At 37.1% G+C, this 14,563-nt stretch overlaps 1 protein-coding gene across 2 annotated transcripts in view; it reads right to left on the minus strand.

Moving 5' to 3' along the window:
- The window catches only part of CENPF (centromere protein F), a 61,396-nt gene that overhangs the window by 35,829 nt on the left and 11,004 nt on the right, over nt 1-14,563 (minus strand). For both annotated transcript variants that reach the window (XM_061160954.1, XM_061160953.1), the window contains exons 5-10: nt 14,286-14,377; nt 11,887-12,178; nt 10,582-10,784; nt 3,563-3,688; nt 2,307-2,435; nt 318-440 (exon numbers count right to left, since the gene is read on the minus strand). In XM_061160954.1, coding sequence (XP_061016937.1) covers nt 318-440; nt 2,307-2,435; nt 3,563-3,688; nt 10,582-10,784; nt 11,887-12,178; nt 14,286-14,377 — 965 coding nt within the window. The remainder of the gene's footprint in view (nt 1-317; nt 441-2,306; nt 2,436-3,562; nt 3,689-10,581; nt 10,785-11,886; nt 12,179-14,285; nt 14,378-14,563) is intronic.

A 14,563-nucleotide genomic window follows, 5' to 3' on the forward strand; every position in this document is an offset into this window, starting at 1 on the left:
AAAATCCCTTGCTTTCTTCCATCCTTCCACCTCACAGGTGGTTTAAATATATCTTAAAATAATAAACAGTAGTACCAAATGGTCTTACTACAAGTCATGTTTTCCAATAATTGGTAGATGCATATTAGTAAGTTACATCAGAATAGAAAGTAAAAAAACCACTTACGTTCTATGTCATAGATTATATACAAAACACTTTGTAATACTTCCGGCAAATAAAAAAGAAAAGAAAAACACTGCTGGAAAATGGTGCAGAAATTCTCTAACCCTGGCACTTCCTCATGCACAGAAGCAAATAAATGCTCTCTGCTCCTCACCTCACTGTTTCTCCTCAGCTCGCTTTCCTTGGTCTGACTTGACTGTAAGGCCTGTTCGGTTCTGCTGAAATTTTGCTTAAACTCTTCCAATTTTTTTTCTAGCTGTTGCTTTACAGACGTGACCTGCAAGGAGAAAACAAGGCCAAGCTTCGTTTTTGTTTTTACTTTTCAAGCAGCTATTCACTCTTAAATAATAAGAAGGTCATGGAATATAAGAACTGAAGCAATCTATTTTGGCTGAGACATACCATATATGTTATAGCTTAACATGGTCCTAGAAGCAGAACTTAAAATACCATCATGTTAACCCATGACATCACTTGGCAATAGCATATGTTGATGAATAAGGCTGGGCTTGGGGAGGAAACCACGAAAGAAAGAAGTTAACCACAAGAAATAAAACAACTAAATAGTAATAAACAACTAAAATTTGTTAAAAAAAAAAAATGAGATGAGAAACAACAACAGCAAAAGATGGGAAAACAAACTGAGAGTACACATTTGCAATAAATACAACAGAATAAAAATGATATTCCAAAATACAACACATAAAGCGTATCTATGATTCAATGTACAAAAAAGCAAGCCCATTTAAAAATGAGGAAAAGACAGACACAGAAATTTTATACAAAAGATATAAATGGCAAGTCACCCTCTGAAAGAAATAACCTCAGTGGTAATCAAGAAAGTGTGAATTAAAACAATAATATTTTTCACTCTTTGGCAAAATTTTTAAAATCAGGACTGTTCGCTACTAGCAGGATGAATTTAAGAGGCCTCATACCTGGTGTCAGGTAAACTGCTACAACGTTCCTGAGGGCAGCTTGGAAGCACCCTGTCACACGTGAGAAGATATATGCCCTAGAGGCCATCAATGTCACATGCAGGAAACTGTCCTACAGAAATATCAGCCCCACACGTTTACCTGCCCAGTGATACTACCAATGGTACTATACAAACCTCAGTACCCATCAGTAGGGAAAACAAACAAACTACAAAACATCTGACAAGGACAAAGCTCAGACAGTTTTCCTTTTTTAACAAAAATTAAAACAAGAAAAAAAAAATTATACATCTGTAAATGTTTATTGTTTTTTTAATCTTGGAGGACAGCCAATAAATAATTCATAAAAATTTATCCTGGCACAGGAGGATTCTGCTAGTACAGAAACCCAGGTGAGAGATAATGTATATTAGAGCACATATATACAAGTGCATGCAAATACACATATGCGTAGATATACACAAATATACTCAAGTGTATGTGTGTGAATAAATAAAGGCACAGTCAGCAGAGTTTTAAGGGATTACTTTGACATATGAGAGGAAAGAGGAGTTGAAGACGACGGGAAGGTTTTGACCGAAGCAATGTGAAGAATGGAATTGCTCTTTACTGGGACAAGGAAGACGAAGCAAAGAACAAGTCTGCAAAAAGCTGGAGTTCCAGTGACTGCATGTTAAGTGTGAAATGCCTGTTAGACACGTGAGTGGGAATATCGAATGCACACCCCAAGTCTGAAGTTCAGACCAGACACCCAGGCTGGAGATTTAAACATGGGTGTCATCATCACATGGAAGATTCAAAAAGCCATAAATCTGGATGAAATCATTTGTGCAGTGGGTGTTAAAAGAGTAAATTATAATTTTCAGCACTTTGACTGGGGGCATACTCACTTAGGAGAGCTCCTGTGTGGTGGCATGACCAAGAACCACCGGAATATCAGAGACGCCCACAGACCCTCAGATCTGAGATCCCCACTCCACGTCCCCTTTCTCTAAATGAGAACACGCAGACCCAGAGAGGTTCAGTTTGCTCTCCACTTTAATAACTAAAGAAAGTGAGGAAAGTTTTTTTTCCTTTAAAGGAATCCTATTTCCACTGTGGTACAGAAATGACCCGTTATTTTAAAACATGGGGGAAGAAAATATAAAAAAATAAAACGTGGGGGAGGAGGTTGTGGGGGAGGGAGAAGTAAGTTAGCACCCTACTTTATCCAGTTCAGCCTGCAGGATGTTGTGTGTGTTCTTAGCTTGCTGTAGCTCCTGGGTGAGCTTGGCTTTCATCTGAGTGCACTCCTGGTCCAGGGTCTGGAAGGAACGCTGTTGACGGGAGAGCTCCTAAAAAGTGAAAGTCAAATGCATCCAACGGATGCTGGTTAACAAGGGAGAGCCCAGGGCGAGACCCAGATATCCTCCAGGCACTGCTCTTCTGAAAGAACAGGAGAGCATGGAGCCAGTCAGCATCTACTTGATGACCAACACAGGCAGCCTTAGCACCAGTCCCGGGCATCAGATCCCGGTCTCTGAGCGGAAGATGAAGCACTCCACCAGGAGAACACGTGGAAACTGGCCCGCTGGCACCTCATCCCCATCTTAAATGAATCACCTCTGTTCTGAGGTACCCAGGGACAAAAGGGTAGAGCTGAGAGTCAACCGATCACAACCCCACTGAGAAATCAACAGACTCAAAAATGGGGCTTAAAACATCGAACACCATACACCACTGACCATTGAGAATAAGAGTAAGCAGATGCCACCAATTACCTTTAATAACCACACAGGGACCCCAGATTAACAATTCCAGTAACTCTCACTGAAAAGACTACAGACCTACTTCCAGGCTAACTCACCTGAAACTGATACCAAGATTTATTTAAGTGCATCTTCAGCCCTAACTTGTCTGCCAACTTCTTCCCCCTAGACATTAATCACCTTTTTAATGTATTTGCCAACTCACAGACTTTAAAAGCAGCTGGAAGGACTTCCCCTGCAGACCAGTGGTTAAGACTCCACCTTCCAATGTGGATTAGGTGTAGATTCAATCACTGGTTGGAGAACTAATATTCCACATACCACAGGGTATGGCCAAAAATTTAAAAAACAAATAAAACTTGTAAAAAAGTGAAAAAAAGAAAAAAAAAAAACCAAACAGCTGTAGAATGTAATATAATTTCCCTTACAACACAGAGTGTTTGAAATAAGAAATATAATCCTTTTCTACTTGGTATCAAATTTCAAACAAATCAGAAAACAGATTAAAAAAAAAATTCTAAAGCCCTTCTCCAATCAAAAACTGAAAGATGGAAAAGTGTGAAGGAAAGTATAGTAACCTTTTCCACACACAGCATTTCCCCTCTACTGGAACATCCCAAATGATGACAGACACTCCTCTTTTCAAATGATCAAACTAGGAAATGACCACAAGAGTCTTCTGGACAAACTCCTCATGAATCCGTTTACCTTACCTCTTGGAATTCTTTTTCTTTTTCCTTGATTTTCTGTTCCAGAGAACATCTGGCACTTTCTGCATTTTGACGCTGACAACTCAAATCTTCAGTCAATTTTTTCAGTTTTTGTTCCAAAGCAGTACACTAACAACAAATTAAGACGTTCAATACAAAACAAAAATTATTCTTGGAAAGAAGCAAACATTCTGAACTTTAGAAAAATTAGTCCCACGATCTGGCTCAAGTTTAACATTGTGTTTTGACTTTTTTATATCATACAAAGTTGGGGCTAAAACAATTAGCCAAATACCAAAACTACTATAACTATTTCAGCACACGTAAATTTATATTTGGGAAATATCAGCAAGGCTGTAAACCTGCATTAGGCTATTTAACTAAACTCTTCATAAGTTGTGCCATAAAAGTAATCAGTGTGTCTGAGTAGTCAGCCACCGAACATTTTGTCGTACAGAAATGAGAGGTTAAAAACGCGGTGATGTCAACCTGTGTGAATTAGAGGCGGCAAAATAACCAGAGGGTATCTATTATCCTCATACGTAGTCTGTTTCAAGCATAACAGATTTTGTGAGAAATTTTAAATATTAATATGCATCTTTCCACAATGCTCCCACTGTGTCATGTTAAATGTTTAGAAGTTCACAGCACTCCAGAGAGTATCACAATGAGTTTTTAACCAAGCTGCCAAAGGCAACACAAAGAATACTCATTTGCCTTCTTACATAGCCAGTTATCTTTTATTTTAATTGAACTATAGTTGATTTACAGTGTTGTGTTGTTTCAGCTATACAGCAAAGTGATCCAACTACACACAACATGCACACACACACATATTCTTTTTCAGATTCTTTTCCATTATAGATTACTATAAGATATTGAATATAGTTCCCTGTGCTGTATTATTTATCCATTTTATATATAGTAGTGTGTATCTGTTAAGCCCAGATCCCCAATTTACCCCTCTCCCCATTTTCCCCTTTAGTAACCATATATTTGTTTTCTATGTCTGTGAGTCTTTCTGTTTTGTAAATAGATTCATTTGTATGACTTTCTTAGATTCCACATATAAATGATATGTGATATTTGTCTTTGACTTACTCCTAATCTCCACATCCGGCAAACGGCATTATTTCATTTTTTTTTAATACATAGCTAGTTATCTTTAAAATAATCTTCAAAACATGAACTACACTGAAATTTAGGATGCTCTTTAAAATTAAATCTTTAAGTGTTAAAACCCATTCCTCTAATTCTTCCCTGTGGTGTTCAAATCCTAGACCTGCCCTACAAAACAACTTTAAATTCCCAGGAAAGAACAAGAACAACTCACATTGCTGGGGGAGAATTCCTGGTCCAAAAGAAATGTATCCCAGTGTGGCAAATCTCTCCACTAATATATTTCTGAGACTCATTATAGACCCATTTATAACTATTAGAAATTTAACAAAGAGGAAAAGAAAACACTGTGTAAAATTTCCCATAAGACCTGACACCAATGATTAACTAACCATAGATGAAAAGATAAAGCTGGTCTGATCTTGCAAATATCAGAACTTTCAAGATCCTGAATTTAAAAAGTAAAATATTGAGCCAGTAGTTCGAACTAATTCACTGCTTTGAACATTAAGATACCTCTGTCATTATCTTTACTGTTCTTGAATTTTAGGAAATGGCAACGCACTCTAGTATTCTTGCCTGGAGACTCCCATGGACAGAGGAGCCTGGTGGGCTACAGTCCACGGGGTCGCAAAGAGTCGGACATGACTGAGCGACTTCACTATCATAAGGAAAAGTATGAAAGAAAATTATTTCTAACAATAATAAATATGAACTCAGCAAATATGTCAAGCTCCATGCTAGGCACTGGGGATACAGCAGTAGGCAACTAAGACAAAAATCACTGACTAAATGGTCTAAAATTTTGACAATTCTCGGGGGAGGGGGACAACCCATGCATGGCAGAATAAATGAATGAATCCTTGGCACCCTCTGCTGGTACTCCCTCAAACTGCAACCCACAAGATCTCAGAATCAGTAATACTTTCTTATTATTGTACAAAGAGTTGGGTTTAAAGAAAAAGCCTTTGGGAATAATTTATATTTAGATTTTTTTAAATGTTGGTATTTATGATGCACCATCCATATACAAGTACCTGGCCACTAGGTATCATGAATGCTCCATAATACTCTAAAAAAGGGTTCAGGGCTCTAGTCCTTTAACAGTATGTATATAGAGAGTATATAACAGTACGCATATAGAGACCCTAGAGACTCAGTGGTCTGGGCCTGAGTTTTTAGCCATAAAATATGAAGCCCAAATTTGCTGCCCAGCCCCAACACTGTTTCTACATGAGTTCAAACCTTGCAACCCACATGGTGGGTAAATACTTGGAAAAGAAGCATACTAGAAACAGCATATGTTTACTGAAGCACGTGGTTGATTTTGGCTAAATTAGCTCCATTTTATTTAATAGGTAATTCTAAAGGTAGATCAGGGAATAGCATAAGCAAAGAATAATTTGATTTCAGCAACATATTGGACAAGGTCATACTATCTTTAGAGACAAGATGGAGAAAAGTAGACTGAATTTTCATTTAGGTGGGTTTATAGTTTATGAGAAAAAAATGGAATCCAGAAAGCACTGAATAAATGAGTCTTAAGAACCTGGAGGGAAGTCTCTAATAGAAAGAGTGCAAAAGCTATGTTCTCAGCACTGTCCTATTCAAAAATTTTAATTCATGATCTGGTAAGTGACCTCATGATATATGCTAGAGAGAAGGATCTGGTGATCCTGTCACACCAAAACCAACAAAGCAATATGTAAAAGTCAGATGCTCAGTATCTTTGCGACCCCATAGACTGTAGACCGCCAGGCTCGTCTGTCCATGGAATTCTCCAGGTAAGAATTCTGGAGTGGGTAGGCATTCCCTTCTCCAGGGGATCTTCCAGATCCAGGGATTGAACTTGGATTTCCTGCACTGCAGGCAGATTCTTTACTATCTGAGCCACCAGGGAAGCCCTCAACATATGAAAGGAAAGTATAATGCTCATACAAAAGAAGGCTGAGTTGGCAGAAATGCAAATGAAAATGAACTACACTGACTATGAACTCGATATAACAATAACGACTATTATAAGTTCACCATATGCCAGGCACTATGCTAAAGCCTTGAGAAAAATCATCACAAACTTTACAGCAATCCTATGAGAAAGGCATTATTACTAACATCATTTTATTGATTAGGCAACTGAAGCTCAGAAGTTAATTAAATAGCTCCAAAGTAATACAAGTGGGATGCAATAGAACCAGGGCTTGAATCCAAGTCTAACTTAGAAAACCAAATTACAAACCCATACTGCCCAAAGAGAGTAAATATACAGATCAAGGCAGATCATGTTTCATCATATATCTAATCCATAGTTGTTGAGAATTTTTCTGTGGAAACCACTGCACTAGAGGAATTCTAAAAATGAACCGGGACTACCAACTCCAGGAAGATGGAAAAGATGAACATTTCAAGAACAATCCAAAACCCACATATTTTATTAAAACAAACATAAGAAAGTTCTGAAAAGAGAGAAGAAGGAAGATTAACAAGACTTTGGGACCCAAGGAAAAGCATAATAGTACTGAAAGAAAAAACTGTTAACCCAGAATCCTATACCCTGCTGAAATATCTTCCAAGAATAAAGACATTCCCAGACAAAAGAAAATTTAGAGGATTTGTTGCTACACTAAAAGAATGGTTAAAGGATGTTCTTTAAAAAGAAATGATGAAAGAAGGAAATTTGGAAGAAAAATAAGAATATTTCTATATACAATAAATGTATAAACAATAGGTTTTCCTTTTCTTCTTCAATTTTCTAAATTATGTTTCACAAATAAAGCAAAAGTGTAACACTACCTGATGTGGTTCTAAATGTATATATAAAAAATGCTCAAGAAAATTATACTATAAATAGGGGATGGTAAAAGGACAAAAAGAGAAGTAAACTTTCAATAATTTATTAGAGTTGATAGAATGACAACACCAATAAACTGATAAATTGTATGTATACATACATTATCTGCTGCTGCTGCTAAGTTGCTTCAGCCGTGTCCGACTCTGTGCGACCCCAGAGATGGCAGCCCACCAGGCTCCCCCGTCCCTGGGATTCTCCAGGCAAGAACACTGGAGTGGTTGCCATTTCCTTCTCCAATGCATGAAAGTTAAAAGTGAAAGTGAAGTCACTCAGTCATGTCCGACTCTTCGCGACCCCATAGACTGCAGCCCACCAGGGTCCTCCATCTGTGGGATTTTCCAGGCAAGAGTACTGGAGTGGGTTGCCATTGCTAGAACAATCATAAAAGCCCTACAAAGAAATATACTCAAACTATTGATAATTCAAAATGAAATTCTAAAAAGTGTTCAAGTTAAACCTACGGGAAGGCAGAAAAAATGAAAACAGCCAAATGAGAAATGAAAGAAATAAAAAATAAGATGTAAAACTTAAGTCATGATATATCAATAATTACATTGACTATAAATGGTCTTAAAACACTAGAGAGATAGTGTTTCTAAAAGAGATTAAAAAATATGACCCAACTATGTGCTGTCTACACAAAACTAACATTAGGCTATTTTTTTAATTCATAGTAAGGTCATATTTTTTAACTTAACAGTATAGATAGGCTGAAAGTAAAAGGACAGCAAGAAATACATCATGACACTTTAACCAAAGGAAAGCTGGAGAGGTTATATTACTACCAGATTAAGTAGACTTCAGAATGGGAGAAAAAAAAAAATTATCAGATACACTAAGGGATATTACATGATAAAGGTCAATCCAAAAGAAGACATAACAATCCTAAATGTGTATGGACCAAACTATAGAACTGCAAGATAAGTGAAGCAAAAATTTATAAAACTGAAAGGAGAAATAGACAATTATGGGAGACTGCAATACGCTTCCCTCAACAATTGCTAGAAATAATTAGACAGGAAATCAGAAAAGATAAAGAGGAATTCAATAAAGAACATTAATCAACAGGAGCTAATGACACTTTTAGAATATTGCTCTCAACAACCGAATATACATTTTTTTCCCCAAGTGCCTGTGAAATATATACTAAGACGGACCATATCCTAGACGATAAAACAAACCCCAAGAAATCTAAAAGAACTGAAACCATATAATATGTTCTCTGACAGCAATGGAGTCAAACAATAAATCAATAACAAAAAGAAAAATCTCCAAATACTTGGAAACTAAATTTCTGAATAATCCACTAGACGTATCAGTTTGAAGGGCACAGTTAAAGTAGTATAGGAAGGGAAATTCACAGCATTAAACGTCTGTGTTAGAAAAGAAGAGAAGTCTCCAGTCACTAAACTAAGCGCCCCACCTCAACAACCTAGAAAAAGAAGAGCAAAATAAACTCAAAGCAAGCAGAAGAAAATAACCGAGGGGAGAAAACAAAAGCAAAAAAAAAAAAAATCACTGAAACTGAAAACAGGAAATAATAGAGAAAATCAATGAATTAAAGAGCTGACTCTTTGGTAATATCAATAAAAGAGCCATAAAGCTGACAAAACTCCTAGCAATATTGACAAAGAGAAAAACAAAAGAAGACACAAATATCAGAAATGAACCGGGAAATAGCCTGACTTATAGTCATCAAAAGAATAAGGAAATACTATGAACCCCACATACATAAATTTGACAATTTAGATGAAAGTTACTCTAAAATCACAAACTAACCCACCTCATCCGATGTGAAATAAATAATTTTAATGGTTGTCACTATTTTAAAAATTGAATTTGTAATTTTAAAACTCCCAAAAAGAAATCTTCAGGCCCAGATAGTTTCACAGAGAATTCTACCAAATGTTATAAAGAAGAAATAACACCAATTCTACACAATACCTCCCAAAAAATCAGAAGAGGAGGGAACACTTACCAATTCATTTTATGAAGCTAGAACTACCTCTGATACAAATACCAGACAAAGACAGTACAAAAAGAGAAAACAGCTAACCAACATCCCTCATAAATATAGACACAAGAATCCTTAACAAATTATTAGTAAATAAAATTCAGAAATATATAAAATCAGTTCATTTTTCTCTACACTTGTCTCCATGTAGTGCACTACCAATGTGCCTGGTACATTGACATTACACCCCCATTAGGATGAAGCTCCACAAGGGCAGCGCTTTGTGTCTGTTTACTCACCGCTACTGCCGCACCTCGGGTCTAGAACAGTGCCTGACATACCGCAGACTGTCAATAAATATTTGTCAAATGAGTCAGTAAATGACTCAAATTGAGTCCAGAAACAGATTCACAGATTTAGAGAATAAACTAACAGTTGCTGGGGGGAAGGATGGGTGAAGGGACAGTTAGGAAGTTTCAGATGGACATGTACACACTGCTACACTGAACATGGATAACCAACAAGGACGTACTGTACGGCCCAGGGAACTCTACTCAATGACATGTGGCGGCCTGGGGGGGAGCGGAGTCTGGGGAGAATGGATGTGTGTGTATGTATGCTGAGTCCCTTTGCTGTCCACCTAAAACCATCACAACACTGCTATCAGCTAGACTCCAATACAAAATAAAAAACTTGAAAAAAGGTTAAATGGCAGAAGGGTATATACTGGTTTCCATGAGTAGATCAATTCAACTCTGTCACATGTCCTAAACCTCTTTCAAAGCTCCGTGACTTTACGTGCCTCTTCTACGTATCAGGCACCTGTCAGATGCTGTATGCACGTTTACTCTTCACCACCCTCTGAGGTGTCAAAGACATCAGCGACTTGTGAAGTCCCTCAGCTAAAAACTGTGCAGTCCAGGTTTGACCCAGATCTATCAAATTCTAAAAGAACTTACTGTTCAACTGCAATCAATACTGCCTAGTATACATTAATAAGGTTCATTACTAATATTTATTTGACAAGTCTAAGCATACTCTTTCCAAATAATTGTATGAAAAAAATGCAGATTTTTCAATAACTCGTGAAAAGTTGAGTACCTTTGTTGATGCCTGGTCATATTGTGAAGTTGTTCTCACCAGTTCATCCCGGCTTTTGTTCAAAACTTTCTCTTTTTCATTTAATTCCACTTTTGCTTTCTCCAGTTGGAGTTGGAGTTCTTGAAGTTTATTCACTTGGCCTCTCATTTCTTTTTCTTGTCCTTGCAGACGTAGCTCAAACTCAGTAATCTTGCTCCTTAGTTCTTAAATCACAAACAAAACCCACACTTCAATTAACATGTATTTTTCACAAACAAATTTACAACTAAACTCAGAATGTATCACTGCTACTACACTCTGAAATCTTTGGTGTCAAATATAAATCAATTCACATTAAACAAAGAAACTATTTTAATTGGATTTAATTTCAATATTTAGTCTTTATTGTTATTTTTATTCAAAAATCCTATAAAAAGCAGAAGAAAATTTTTATGTTTTCACAGTAAACTTGTGGCAGGGAGGAATGCTTTTCTAAAATCATGAATAGTATCTTATTGAGAAAACTGCAAAATGTGTATCACATATAATACCCTGTGTTAAAATTACCACTTGGTTTTATATACCCACAAATATTTGTTTTGTACCCATATCAATGCAAATGAGTGCTAAGCAGTGAAAAATTCACCCTCCTGTATTCTCTAGTGGCTTTACTGCCAGTAAAGAGCAAGACAGTATGAACCCCCTCTACTGCCAAAATTAACAATTTTTTTTCATTTTTTTCTCCCTGCATATACATAATATTGGTTCCAAAGGCACTGGCCGTGTGATAGCTCTCACCATTGCACGCTGATGGTGATTTTCAATCTATCACAGCACTGGAAATTATCATAGTCTGCAGAGCAGATTCCAAAACACCACCTGGCACCCTTGGCCGTCAGCAGCAGCGCGGTGCGGCAGCCAAGGTTACAGGTTTGCCCCCATATGGACAGCCTGGCAGCACACAGGAAAGCCGTTCTGCAGACACATGCCACACCTCTGGCCAAAACCAGCTTGTTCACGGGCCACACAAGGAGACAGGTGAGAAGCGCGGGGAATGTCAACAGTGACCGCTTCTCCCTGCTTCGGAAAGTCAAAGCCACTCACCCTACTTTTAAAGTCTTTACAGCACCAGCTTTTTAGTAAAATAAAGGTATCTTTCCAAATGGTGATAGCTTTTTTCATTATCCCAAAGACACTATTTCATATCACCAGGCTGGGATGTTGACCAAGGATGGGTCTAACAAAACACAGTACCACTTTCTAGGATTAAAAGTGTCTGGAGTCATGTCTGAAATTATCTCAGGAAAATTTAACCCAAGAAGTTACCTTGGTTCTGTGCTTTTAACTGATCCAAAAGATGAGAATTGCTAGAATTATCACAGAAACTGCTATTAGTATCTGTTTTCCCTATTTGCAAAGTTGGTCTACTCGGAGTCACTTCGTGTTCCCCAGAAAAATGAGATGCAGAGAAATCTCTCCTAACTGGAGTTTTTAGAGTGCTGGATGAAAGACGGCTTGGGGTTTTTTCTTGTTGCCATGAGAACACAGATGAAGAAGCCTGATGTCGGGCGATGTCCCGGTGATTCATGGTGCTTTGGGGAATAGCCTGGCTTGCTTTCTGTAAAAACAGAAGCTCTTTAGAGCCCTTTAGAAGTCACAATATTTAAGACTACATACTAGACTCATAAACATGCTTATGAAAGAGGAAAGTGGTGGTGGGGGAAAGACTACTACGTATAATATAGATAAACAAGATCTTACACACGGGGAACTATATTCAATATCTTGCAATAAACTATAACAGAAAAGAATATGAAAAAGTATGTGTGTGTGTGTATATATATTTATATATATAAAACTGAATCACCTTGCCGTACACCTGAAACTAATACGAGACTGTAAATCAGCTACACTACAATCAAAATGTTTAAAAAGACTACGTACTTATTTTCAAATAGAACATAAAGCCATGCCAAGAAGGTATTTAATAGCACTTCCACTGTGTACCAGAAAAGAACATTCATCAAGTCAGGGGAACCACTGAGTCCCATTATCCCGTGAAATGTTCTAACGGTCAGACTTAGCACTGAAGGGTAAAGCCAGCACCAGCTGAGGTTCAATCTATTTTAACTGGGCTCAGCTTTTGTATTTATCCTGCATCCCTCATAAACTTCATAAAAACGCATGTGATCATATCAATGTATGACAAAACCCACTGGAAAAAAAAATAATAATAATAAAAAAATAATAATAAATAAAATGATAAATGAAATACTAAAAAAAAAAAAAAAAACGCATGTGAGTACTCACTGCCATTTTGAATTCTGAAGTACGGTTTTCCTTTGCCCACCCTTGGTCACTTCCCCCTATAGCTTTGAACACAGAGACTCAAAATTCATTACTAACCAAAGAACTCTTACAAGAATCTCATGTTCCACCATACTGTTTCCCCCCAAAAAATGTCCTAAGAGGCATTTTGTATTATATAAAACACATTTGTGGATTTTCTGATGTTTAGAATCCTTTTTGTTCTTCTATCTCCATTTTAACAAACATCAAGTTGCAGCTACAGTAGCTGAGTTAAATTTTTTATAGCAAGGGCTTTTCTCACCACGGGGAGAAGTCTAATGTTTTTGGAGACTCACAGTCCTCCACAAAATAACTCTGGCAACAGATGTCAGGGCCAGAATTGATACCAATGTGAAATGGGTAACAAAGCAAATGATATTTCCAAGACAATCAGAAGTTTATGGTTTCATTTTTATTCATGTTGAAAAGCAATGCCTTTGCTATGTACCAAAACTCTGGTGATCTCAAAACAAGGGTTAAAGGCTTAAAAAAAAATTAAAATTGCTAAAACTCGAACAGGTACTTTTTGATCCTCTATACTATATAAGGCATCTACTTATACATTCAGCCTTAACCTGTCTGCTAAGTTGGGCCATCTCACCAAGTTCATATGCTGAGTGGGATTGTGTCATTCAGTACCAAACTGGAATTTTTTTTTCTTGGAATTTAAAAAAAAAAAGAAAACAAATAATACCATGTGAGCAGAAATGAGAAAGGTATATTCTACAGACACCAGGTATTTTCAGGGTCAGTCCTGTAACTAAAAGCTGGGGTTCCCAAAACATGCGTTTTGTTTATTCTATTGATGTTAAGCAAATCTTTCACCCACCTCTCTCAGCCTTTTTCTCCCCTACCAAATTGGAGTTTAAATCCCTTGTCAGCTACATATTTAAAAGAACTAGAGAGGTTATGTTGACAACCTTCTCACCTGAAATAAACATTTCATTAATAATGATCCCCAAACCTTTCATCCCTGGTAGCAATCACCAAATTCCATCAGAAGGTCTGAATAGGAAGCAATTGCCTCCAGGTGCCAAAGTCAGCCAGGAATAACTCTGGTCTCACCCTCTCCAAACATATTCTTTATCATATAAGATCTTAACAGAGAAACAAGTATGTTTCCACAGTTCCTAGGGAATTTGCGGCCTATTTGATATTTAGGGATAAAGTCATCTGCCCAATCCATTGTACTCCACACTTACCTATTTTTAAACTTAAAAATAGCATAACCAATGAGCCAGGAAGTCTGTTTTCTCGGTGTAAGAAAAACGGGTCAGCCCTATGTAGAGCAGATTTTTCTATCCTTGCTCCATCCTACTTATAGCAAAGTACTTCTTCAACTGCATACTCCATTAAAAGGCCCATAATTAACTTACCTTTGCCTGCAAGGCTTTTACCTCTGCCTCTAATCTTTGTCGTTCTTCAACTTCTTTATTATACTTTTCTTTTAGATCTTCATATTTGGAACCTAAACACAGACAATGAGATACAGTTTCAGTTTGATCACTGATTTTGCAAAGAATCATTATGATAGTCTAGAAATGAGTATCTTTGTACATCAGATAGAAAGAATATTTTGGTTAAGGCAACCGATACTGATCAAATTACTCAAATATCAAAATGCATGGAAACACAGGCATTTTGAATATTCCAA

This window comes from Dama dama, chromosome 14, assembly GCF_033118175.1.
Source record: "Dama dama isolate Ldn47 chromosome 14, ASM3311817v1, whole genome shotgun sequence".
Lineage (NCBI taxonomy): Eukaryota > Metazoa > Chordata > Mammalia > Artiodactyla > Cervidae > Dama > Dama dama.